Source organism: Phaethon lepturus, unplaced genomic scaffold (assembly GCF_000687285.1).
Source record: "Phaethon lepturus isolate BGI_N335 unplaced genomic scaffold, ASM68728v1 scaffold13143, whole genome shotgun sequence".
NCBI lineage: Eukaryota > Metazoa > Chordata > Aves > Phaethontiformes > Phaethontidae > Phaethon > Phaethon lepturus.
In genome coordinates, this window is record NW_010529793.1 from 7,530 (window position 1) to 19,048 (window position 11,519).

The following is an 11,519-nucleotide window of genomic DNA, read 5'->3' on the forward strand; positions in this document are numbered from 1 at the left end:
TCAGCAGGGGTTTTTTTCTCTATCACTTGTCAAATCTTATTTTGGTTTTGTCTATTTAAATGAAGTTCCTTTTTAACTTCTCAAGATAATACTTAAAGGTATAATTTTGGCCAGGACACTCTACTTAAGCTTCTGGTGAGAAATGTAAATACATTGAGCAGATGACTACTATGCTGCTAGGCTTTGAAAACTTCTGAAAGGTCAGTCCATAGGTCATTTTGAAAGGAAGACTGTGATGGACGGTTCCTTTGAATCGTTTAAGTAATATTTTGTGTGTGCACACATACAGATTATTTTAACAAGAATTGTGTGAAATGTTGCATCAATATATGGACATAAAATTGTATTGTCATATGATGTAAGACTCAAAAATATTAAGGAAAATGTGTAACAGTAATATGGTCTTAAAAGTGTATAATTATGCAGCAGGGATGGAAACATCCGATTCAATAAAAAAAATTGCAAGGATTCTCCATGAGGGGTAGTTTTCAGCCTGGATGTGTTACTGTTTAAGCAGCATATTTCTGAAACATCTCTTTTGTATACAAAAAGCAATTGTTAAACAAGAGAGCACTTTTCCACTGTGTTTAGCTGCAACTTTCTGCACAGCAGTTCAACTGGCTATGAAACTGTGTGAACCAAAAATGCAGACCAGTGGAAAGCATGTCCAAAAAATGCATTATAAATACACTCTAATTAATTTTTTTTCCCCTCCACAGTGAAGGAGAGTCTGGACTTCGAGCTTACTACTGGAATATGTTCTGGGCACCACAAGATATGGTTGCTTCTCTTAAAAAATTAACACCAGTGGAAAGACAAGAAATCAGTAGTAAACAAGTAGCTCACATGTTCAGTTCCTCTGGGGAAGATGATTTTGATCTTATGACAATGGAGCTTTTTGGTAACAATGTACCTGTCATTTAATACCTATTCCCTCTATTTTTCTTTCTCTAGTTTGTGTACTTGGTTTGTGTAGCTGATAGTTATTAAATTTCAGTTTCAGATTCCACAGAATATGATGTGATGCTAAAATCAGGTAATTACTCTTCAATCCCAACTAATATCACTTTGGGGGGAAAAAAAATCCTGTAACACAAAAATGCCATTTTTCCAGTTATTCTTGTATCTGTAGGGCCTACAAACTAAACCAGACTAGGGACCTCTGTTGCCTGTGCTTCAAATAAAGACTGAGATGAAAATGCATTACAGCTTTTATTCTGGTGTTCTGACTAGAATGGTTGAAATTTAATAGTTCCCACTGAATTGCAATGAGCTGTGGCTGCTTTTCTTGGCACCTTTTAAAAAGCTACTATATAAAATTATAAATAATTTAGCTGCCTTGTGACTAGATAATTTGGGTTATTTATAGTTAGTGATCAGTCAAATACTGTAGAGCTTTAATTCCCTTTGCGTGGTTTCTCTATATCAAGCACACCTCGAGATCAGCTTCATATTCTTAGTGTTTCATTGCATGGAGAAGGGCAAAGAGGAAAAGGCAAAGAAAGTGGTAGGTTTCAAGCAGAGATGGTAGCAATTGCAGCCAAGTCCCCTCCTGCTTGCTGAGTGTATGATGAGCTGATGGTGTTGAGGTGTTGTTCTTCCTTGGCCAAGGCAGGGGAAAAAGGTGATGCAGCCTGGTAGGGAAAAGGGAATAGAGTTCTAAAAGTAAAGGAAGAAGATATTAGAGTAGTCAAGGAGTATGGGTAGGAGATTGTTGCTGCCTTTTCTGAAACTTTACCCAATAACTTAATTTATCTTTCAACTTAACAGTTTTTCAGCCACTGATCTAGTTTCTTTTGTATAGCAGTATCCTTTGACCTGTACGCCAAGCCAGGTAACAACAGGACTCTAACTCTGATGAATCCCAAAAAGTCTTTTTATCAATGGAGGCTGCGAGTTCCTTCTAACTATGTGGTGAGACTGGTAGTTATCACTTTGCATGGTGTCACTCCAGAGAGCTGTGCATCACACCACTTATCAGCATATGATTTCCTTCTTCCTCTGCAGAACAAGATCATTACAAGGTATGATAGTACAGAACAAAGAGATGTACAGAAACTCTCTGAAACTGTCGCAATATCAAAGTTATATCAAAGAGGGTTCCAAAAATGTAAGACTCCAAATACAACTTAATTAAAAATCTTGTATAAGGTTATAAAAAGATCTTCCATATTATTCCTCCCTCTAATGAATTATAAATTCCTGTGGGTTTTATTCTGCATTATGACTAATTTTTACTGGTTTCAATTTCATGCAGTTACTGTCACAACTGAAGAAGATAGAGACTTTAATTTTCTTTAGAGTATTGTATTCTATTACTTTTAGAAAACACATGTTTTATAGCAGTCCAGTCACAGGCAAATCCCTGCTCATAACAGGGGTGTTGTGTCTATGGAAGGCTCTATCCCCAGTGTCACTGTGTAGTCCATTTGCATAAGTGAGATCAGATGATCTTGTAACCTTCAGTGGTCACACTGCTCCTGCTTTTCAAAGTCAAATTTCATGTATAGACATGTTATCCACCATGAACCTGTCTTCATTAACAAACTAAGTCAACAAGTTTTAGAATCTGTGGATGGATGGTTTCAAGGGGGGGGAATTTTTGTTTTTAAAGAACTTTTAGCTGAGTATGCAGATTTGGTTAGCAGTATCTGAAATGCACTTTAGTAGTGCTTTAACTTCTCTCAAATGAATAAGTAGTTCTCTTCAGCTCTATTTACAGACTTGTCTTTCTCCTTATGCAACAAGGTACAAGAGCTTGCCATTGTTGACAGGCTGTCCGAAAGCCAGGCACAGAGTGAGCACGGGGTTTTTGTAAGGAGTTGGTCTCGGACTGTAGCATAACATGGAGAATCCCGTTTCTGGTGCTGGGCTGCATCTCTTCTTCTGCTGACTATGGGTTATTGCAAGACTGTTACTCTGTTGTGCGTTATTAGCAATGGCTCGGCTTTTTAGGAACCAGAAGTGTAGTCATTCACATGCATGAAAGCACCTGGAAGCTAGAAAAACCGACACAGGTGTATGAAGTAACATGTTCAGAGAACATCAATGCAGTTAGCTGTAAAACAGAAAGTTCAAGAATGTGCATGTCTGTCTATTAAAGAACTGGAACAGAATTTGGAGACTCAAATGATGATAAAAGCCCTATGGTGCCTCCAAAACAGTTGACTTTTACTTTTATTGCCAGCCTAGCAAATGTGTCGTTTTGCAGATGCCTATTAGTTTTCTACTTAAGATAAAAGTAGCTAGGCACATGCTTAGGACAGATGCAGTAGAATTAGTAATAATATCTTCAGTATCCTTGAGAGCCAGGAATTGTTGTACTACAGCCATTGTTTCCTGACATTCAGTTCTAGGATCACACATGGTGACTAAAGAGATTCTCACCAGTTTCTGTAAATGGCAATAATACAGCTGTTCATTGACAAATACTGAAGAGTGAGCTAAGATTGTGAAATGTACTGTAAAAGTAGGTGTCTCATGTGGACAACTCTTCTCATATATGCTTGCCTTGCTTTTCTGATGATATTCTGACAAAAGGTACAGCTAGAAGATAGGCCAGACTGCCAACCGGGTAGAAGATCAAGACTCTGAAAAATTTCCATGTAGCAGTGGGGAGGGAACTCAAATCGTTCATTTTATAAAGGATTTGATGGGTATTATGATAAAAAGGATCTAATGATGTCTGCAAAAAAGAAGCAAACTACAGATCCATTGTCTAGTGCCTCACATGAAATGGGAGCAGGGAATAGCCTGCTAAAAGCAGACGAGGACTACTTTCAATTTAAGGTTCAAAATTTTGATTTTAGTGCTGTCATTATGGATCTCAGTGACAAGTCAACTTGATGCAGGGGTGTAATGGAAATACTCTTTTATTGTGAGGTCTGATCTTAATTGTTTTAATTTTCTGTACATAGAAAAAGAACGCTCTTAGAAATTGTTCACATGCAGATTTGTAAAGTAATGAAAAGAAATCCAACATATGCTGTGGATTTCAAAATGGAAGAAATATAAGACTGAATTTACAGATGCAAGAAATAGCACCTCAAATTACAAGTGATAGTAAATATTCAAGCTTCAGGATGTAATTAACTCTTCATTATTTAAGCAAAAGAACAATAAGAAGAATTATTGAAGAAATGGCTGCCATGCATGGGGCTCCACATCTTGTGTGACAGCTTTTGTGACATGAAACCAAGCTGAATGTTAATAGATTAAAAATGCTTTGGGCTCGTTATCTGCTGCATAGATGCTGTACACACTGCTGCACTGGCACTTGTTGCCTTTTCAGTGCTAGCCGCTGCTACTCAGTACCACTATCACTACTGAAGTAACATAATTTGGCACTGTCTTTCTGATGCTCGTACAGGTCTGAAAAATGCAAGGCACCTGTTAGGCCAGGATATCTGTTATGTTCACCCTGAGTGACTCAGCCTCAATGTTGGGAAACTCTAGTGTCTTCTGTAGTTGAAAGGAACAATAAAAAGGAAGTGGTAGCCAAGGGATTATTTCTGAAACACAGATGACCAGATCAGTGTTACTTCTGTCCAGTTTCTCAGCAAAGATGACTAGAATGTGGGAAATTTTTTTTAACACAATTTTTGTAATATTTCAGATGGTGTGGACCTGGGGCCTGGACTCCTCCTCTTGTACGTTTAACTTCATCAAGTAATGTAATGTTGCTTACCTTCTCTCTGGACCGAAGAGAAGAAAGCAACTTATTAAAAGCCCACTTTCAAGCCATTCCTAAAATTAGTAAGTAATTAATAGAAACAACCATCTGATGTAAGCCCACTTACTTCTCTTGTTGTCTCTAAAAAAAGTTGATATTGCCTGAACATATCTGGGTGGAGGGAATGTTGGCATGTAAGTCAGGGAATTGTCATTCTGATTCACTAAAAAAAAAAAAAAAGTCTGAAAACTGAACAAAGAATAGAGAATACCCTTTGGTCTGGGAGATTGTTTTGTCTTCCTGATTACTACCCAAGCCATCTTTCCCAGACGTTAGTCTTACTAGATGGGTAACACAACGGTAACAGAGCAGCCAGCCAGATAGCACTACAGGTGCTATATATCTAGCCAAACCTAGATAGCCCCAGTGGCAGAGCAGTACTTTTATCAGTTTTGGCAATCCATTCCCAGCTCAGGGAATGCATCTTTCATGAAAACGGAAAACAAGAGCAAACACTTACTTCTAATATGTCTTTGATCCTTTTCTGAAAGCACTGTTCAATGTAGTTAACTGCGTCAGAAAAGTGTATTCAAGACCCAAGAAGTATATTCCAAACCTATGGAGTACTGTGAATTTTGCAAGAGTTCTGGGTGATTAGTGAAATATTTTGAATAATGATAAACTGTAGTATTTTACAGGAGACACAGGGACTCCACAAGTGAAAGCTTAGCCATGCTTGTTTTGTAATGTCTAAGTGAAAGAATTTTGACAAAAAAGCAAGTGACTATTTTTTTAACTTGTGGAACAAATGATAGGGGATGGCATGTGGATAAACTTCTCTAAAGCTTACACATTTCAGCCTATGTCTCTGTGGATGCTGCTTAGGCAAATACTCATCCCATGCACATTACAAATTAGAATTGCTTCACTGTCCTGAAGATGGACACTCCAAGTGACATATAGCCCAGGTATTGCCCCAAATTTTGTTATTTTCAAAATTGTCTTAATTTATGTTATATTCATGTTTGCATTTACTATGTTAGCTAAAGAAAACCAAAAGCACTAAGGACTGCATATCTAGGAGAGTTCTTGGTAGAAAATAAAACCTCAAAGAAATTGTTCAAATGTGGCTTGAATTTTCAGACTGAGAACTGACACATAAACGTCCTCGTTTAAGTGAAATTAATCAGAGGTTTCACTTCATTGGGCTAATTGGTTTTTTAATTTTTGAAAATGTCTACAGAAAGATTAGAAATAAATTGGAAGGGGGAGGTCTGTTGTGTCTACATTTAATGGCTTCTTCCACTTACTACAAAAGAACATTTTAAAAAAACCTCCAGTCAAAGGAAGGTGTTTCGTGTTTATACTTAATTGTAAATTGATCCAAAAATAAGAGAAATTCAGAGTGATGGGGAAGTGGAAGTTATATGATTTTCTGTTAATACAGGCAAAACATGAGTTTAATACTGTCACAATCCATTCTTCGAACTCTGTACATAGAGAAGGGTCCTAGCAAGTGAAGTAGGCTGTACACTGCAGCCCAGTTGAGATAACTGTGTTCCTTGCTGATGTATTTCTCTCCCAGTGTGTGGTGGTCATTATATTTCCTGGAATGGGACACTGAGTTCCCCTTATTACCCAAGTTACTACCCACCAAACATTGACTGCAGCTGGATCATCAGAGTAAGTGCTGGGAACTATTCTGAGTAGTGGTGACTTTGCTTTATGTGGTATAGACATAAAATTGGGAGAAATGGATTTCTGTGTGGGTGAAATGAAGGGAACACATACTAAGACCACTGCCCCTGACTGCTTCTCAGGCACCCATTTCTTTCCTGTCCTATGTCAAGTGCCAACTTTGGAGGGAAACATCACCACATTCCAAAAGATTAAGTACATTATTCATGACAGAAACGAAGTGATGGGTAAGATGACAACTCCTAGCAGCCAGACAAAATTCCTAATAGTCAGGGCTTTGCTTCTATGTCAGATAGAAAAAATGGTTATGTAAATTGTGCATCAAGTGATGGAGACCACACTGTATTTCCCTGAACTCTGCAGAAACGGGACCTTCTCTCTCTCAGAAATGCTCTGGGTTTCCAGCAAACCCTTTGGCAGGACTTAAAATCTGCTCATGATTTGCACCAACCTCCTGGTGTGTTTATCTGTTGCTCCATTAAGCACTTCACTACTGTTTTTGACTTTCACTGGAAAAGGATGGTCTTCATGTCTATGAGTTGGTAAAAGTCTCTACCTTTCACATGGTCAATGAAAATTATTAGCAGCTTGTAACACAAAACTCTCATCTATATGCAAAAAAGATAAGAAAAAGTCTTTCTAAAACAAAGGTTCATAGCTAATGCAATTGAGTGACCAGCAGCTATAGGTATTTTAAATCTCTTATTTGACCTATGTGGCAGTACATAGCATGAACCTCAGATATAGTGCTTTATGCTGGCTGCAGGAAGGCTTACACTCCTTTATCTGGCACAGTCTGGTCCAAGCTGGGTCTAAAAAGATTTCTATACATGTTTAAAATAGCGAAGTTGTTTTGTTTTTCAAAGGTGTTTATTTGGATAATAAAAATTGTAATATTTTCAATCTGATAATAAGTAAAACAAGATTTACCATCTTAGAAGCACAGGCCTTTTCATTTTGTGGATGTGTGTGTCAGGATATTTACCCTTTGATTTTTAGGCACCATTGCCTGGTTACAAGCTCTCATTAAAAATCTTCATAATACAAATTCAAGAGAAGTCTCCAGGGTCCAGTAAATGTGATAAAGACTGGTTAGAAATTGATGGGGTTAGGTGAGTAAACACACTATTTTCTGATATACTAATTTGCACTTTGATGTTCTGAGCAACATACTGTACTTAAGAAAAAAACATCTCACCACTTCCAGTGCAGAAAGATACATTCCAACAAGAATTGGCATGTTTCCACTGAATTTTGGCAGAATAAAGTTCTTAGTCCTGCCCTATTACTGAATATTTGTCATTATGTTAATTTAAGCATTCTGGGTTTTTTTACAGTGTTAGGCCTTGACTTACTTTGTTGTTCCCCTTTAAAGCCATGACATAGAGAACTGCAGGATTTTATGCAGCTCAGTTGAACTGTAAATTCCTGGCAATGGGTGAAGAGCTTGTGTCATCTGAAGTTTCATTTTCTATAGCATTTACTTCAGTGAATGTAATTGTTTTCTGTAAATAAGACAAATTTCAATGTGTGTGCTTAAAAAGACCCAAAACAAGTTAAAACAAACAAACCAACCCACAACAAAACAGTACTCGAGTGATTTGTCTTTTGGAAGGAGCGTATTGAAACCAGCAACAGCTGTTGGATTTGGCTGTATGACCCCATTACAGGATTTGTAACCATTTGGGTTTGCAAACCGAAGTGGGAAATCTGAAATCAAGCATGCCTGAAAGTGGTTTTATTTATAAGGTAGATTCTGACATTGATCATCTTGTGTTTTGTTTTAAAGTCTACTAGTCCCAGAAAAGTTGTGGAGTGGAAGGCATTTGTAAATAAGCTTTCTAATTCTTCTGTTGAGCTATTTTAACATTAAAAAAATAGCTGATTTTTGTTGTATTGTTTTAAACCTTTTTGGCATTGGTACCCTTTAGTAAAAAGAAAGGTAACTGGATGGTAATGGTTAGTTTGGTTAGAAATTAATTATTCTCACTTTTGCCTTGCTAGATACTGTAAAGCTCTTTCAGAAAACAACAGAAACAGGGAATATGGCTATTCTGTCACAATCAACTTCCATTCTGACGAACTGGTCACCCACAGAGGGTTTTATATTGAATACAAAGCCTTCAGTCACACAGATCGTAAGTGAATAAACACGCACTTCAATTTTTAAGGGGAAACCTTTGAGAAACCATGCTCGATAGACCAACAACATACAAATTGACCTGATTTTTTTTTTCTTAACTTAATTGCAAAAGAGAAATATTTAAAATGTTGTTATGTATTTAATTGAACAAACAAATGTACAAAACTAGATAAAAGATGCTTTTAGAAGCTAGTACTTATTTTCTAACTTTTAACAACATTTCTGTATAGTGGGAAGCAAAAGAAAAATTTCCCAGTTTCTGGAGATGTAATTATTTGGTATTTTTCTAACATCTTAAAATAGCCAAGCTGCGACATGAAAATAGCATGGCAGAGAGGTTTTAAACATAACTCCTGCCAACAGGAGTTAAGCATGAATAGTTAGTTTTTTCTTTAAAATAGCAACTCAATGTGTGATGGATCAGCTTCCAGGTTTAGACAAACTATTTAAGTTTTCACTGAGTGTCAAGGAGGACCCGTTGTTAATAGGTGTTGCAGAAATATGACTGGGTTTCTTACAGACCTTTCCAGACTTCCCAGTCTCTGAGCTTTTGGAGTAGTGTTAGTTTTGGTGGTTTGTTTTTTGGGTGTTTTTTTTTTGAGGGGGGGGCCTTCCAGAAACTGAAACAAGGATTTTCAGAAAACATATATATATATTTACTTGTGATATTTCTTAGAAAAAGATACATCTACAGTATATACTTTGTAAATTCTTTCTCTTCAGTAGTTTGCGGAAACATTCTCTCTTTTTTTTGTTTCTATGCCAACCAAGGTCTTTTTCCAAATTAACTTCTAGGTGGCTGAAGTTCTCTGATTTCGAGAGATTAGTTCAGTGTTTGAAACCTCTTCAGATCCCCAGCGTGCTTGACTGAGCATAGCTCTGTTCATTGCTGACTTAAAAGTTTTAATGTATTAAGATCTCTGGTATAGATTCCTGCTTCATGTCTTTCATTAGAAATAAATGGCAGATTTTCTGGTCAGTCATTCTACAGGACTCAGATATTTTCAGGGATTTCTTTTTCCATCGTTGTGTGTCTCTTCCTACTGGAAAAAGTTACAAACTATACTGTGTCCTGTGGTTACTCTGGTTACTGCCTCAAAAACTGTTCAGAGATGAGTCAAAGCCTAATACCTTTCTCTACAGACAAAATCCCCAGTCTTTATTTTGTATACAAGTCTTTACTTTCTGTGTGCTCTGCTTCATTTCTAGTGCTAAGCCAGCAAACAGATGGCTCAAAGTCATGTAATCAATCCTCAGTCGCAATCTGAAGGAGCTGTATTAAGACTCACCAGGAGGGGTAGCATAGCTGTGATGTGTCAGTATGAAGTCAATACAGTAAAGGCATTTGTGGAGAGGTGTCTGAGAGAGCACAGTGTATTGAGAGCACTGGTCTTCCACAAGAGCATTGCCTGTAGCAATAGTAAGAGAGAGAGGGAAAAAAAGATTACTTTTCTCCCACATCTTTAGTACCTGCAGCCACCCACATCAGATTAGCTTCTTCCTGTTGTTGGGCGCCTACCAAAGCATGGCTATTAAAACCACAGGCTCTGCTCTTAGAGTTGACCTGGAAGACAAATGCCAGCCATCAGCTGAATAACTCCAGGGGATGGTGAAAAGAACACAGAGACTCTTGCTCTGAGCTAGTGCTGGCTGCGTAGCATCTTCTTTCCTCCCACCAGTGTCACCTGCAAGGCAGTGAAGAGGACTAAATGGCTCCAGATCATAACTGATTAAATAAAAGTGGGATACATGTGTTTGGTCCTTCAATCTCCTTTAGCTGTTAATTTGCCTGTGGTGCTAGAGGGGGAAGAAATTTAAGTTGGCTTGACCTGAGCAGAAACAGGAAAATTTTTTTTGCTACTTAATCTTCCACAGATTGTCTTTCTGTGTGTGTATGCCAATGTCTGGGGCTTTTTTTGCTGGCACATCTGAAAAAATGGAAGAGAAAAAACCTTTTTTATACATTTCAAAGAAACACCTCAGCATCAGTACTAATTGTTAGTTTAAGTGAAGTGAAAGAAATTCTTGGTGAAATGCTGTTTCATAATGAAATTGCTAATCTGAAAAGTATTTGATAAAGCACTTGTTAACATCAGAAATAAAATTGGAGTGTAGCAGCACAGAGATGAATTCCTGCAACATTTTAATGTCAGGAAATGTGTAGTTATAATACTAAGGAGAATGCCTGGTTTTGACTTTTTTTTCCTTTTCTTTTTTTCTTCTCTCTCTCCTTAGATCCTCCTGTGTAAAACATATTACCTTAACAAATTGAAAAGGTGTTCACTATCGGTAGCAAATATGAATCACTTTCAACCCTTAGAGCGAGGCAGTGAATGTGAATTTAATTTTCTAAGTACATTTAGATGAATATTGATTCATTTAATTCAAACTGCTTAATAAAAATCTGTGGCAGGTTATGCCAAATAAGATAACATTTCCTTTTTTAACTTTCAGTCTAGTTTATAAATTACACTAGCCTTGTTTTTTTTACTAGCCATTTTAATATTTCTTCATATCTCTTGTGTTCTCCTGTAAACAGTTTGTTCTAGGAAGTTTAGAGACTGGCTGAAATTATCTCTAAAATATTGGTGGCTGTCTTTAAGATCACATGAAGGATGTGGGTGAATATATAAGAGTCTGGAGAAGAGGTTGTGTAATGCATCTCTTTACAGTGTGAGAGAACAGGAAAAAATGAGAAGGGAATTTTACACCAAAATTTACAAGTTAAGCTTCAAAAAAAAAAAAAAGCAACAAGTGGTAAAACTAGCTGCTTACAAATAGTTTAAAGTATTAAAAAGCAGCATGGAGTTTCTTATTTTGTTTCAGTTCTCTGCTGCGATAGGATAAATAGAGAAGTTGTACTTTGACACTGTCTTGTGTGACAAACATCACTAAGTAAAGGAAACAGAGTGGGAAAAAAAATACAGAAAACTGTTTCCAGAGAATGATTGCCAATGGCTTATTACCAAAATGGAATTTATTATTATTATTGTTATTAATTAATTT

At 37.0% G+C, this 11,519-nt stretch overlaps 1 protein-coding gene across 1 annotated transcript in view; it reads left to right on the top strand.

Moving 5' to 3' along the window:
- Positions 1 to 8,508, top strand: part of LOC104618455 (suppressor of tumorigenicity 14 protein-like) — a gene marked incomplete at its 3' end in the record, with an annotated part of 11,088 nt that extends 2,580 nt beyond the window's left edge. The window contains exons 5-11 of the mRNA XM_010284051.1: positions 720 to 901; positions 998 to 1,036; positions 1,805 to 2,024; positions 4,616 to 4,755; positions 6,258 to 6,355; positions 7,370 to 7,482; positions 8,375 to 8,508. Coding sequence (XP_010282353.1) covers positions 720 to 901; positions 998 to 1,036; positions 1,805 to 2,024; positions 4,616 to 4,755; positions 6,258 to 6,355; positions 7,370 to 7,482; positions 8,375 to 8,508 — 926 coding nt within the window. The remainder of the gene's footprint in view (positions 1 to 719; positions 902 to 997; positions 1,037 to 1,804; positions 2,025 to 4,615; positions 4,756 to 6,257; positions 6,356 to 7,369; positions 7,483 to 8,374) is intronic.
- Between the last annotated feature and the right edge of the window lie 3,011 nt (positions 8,509 to 11,519).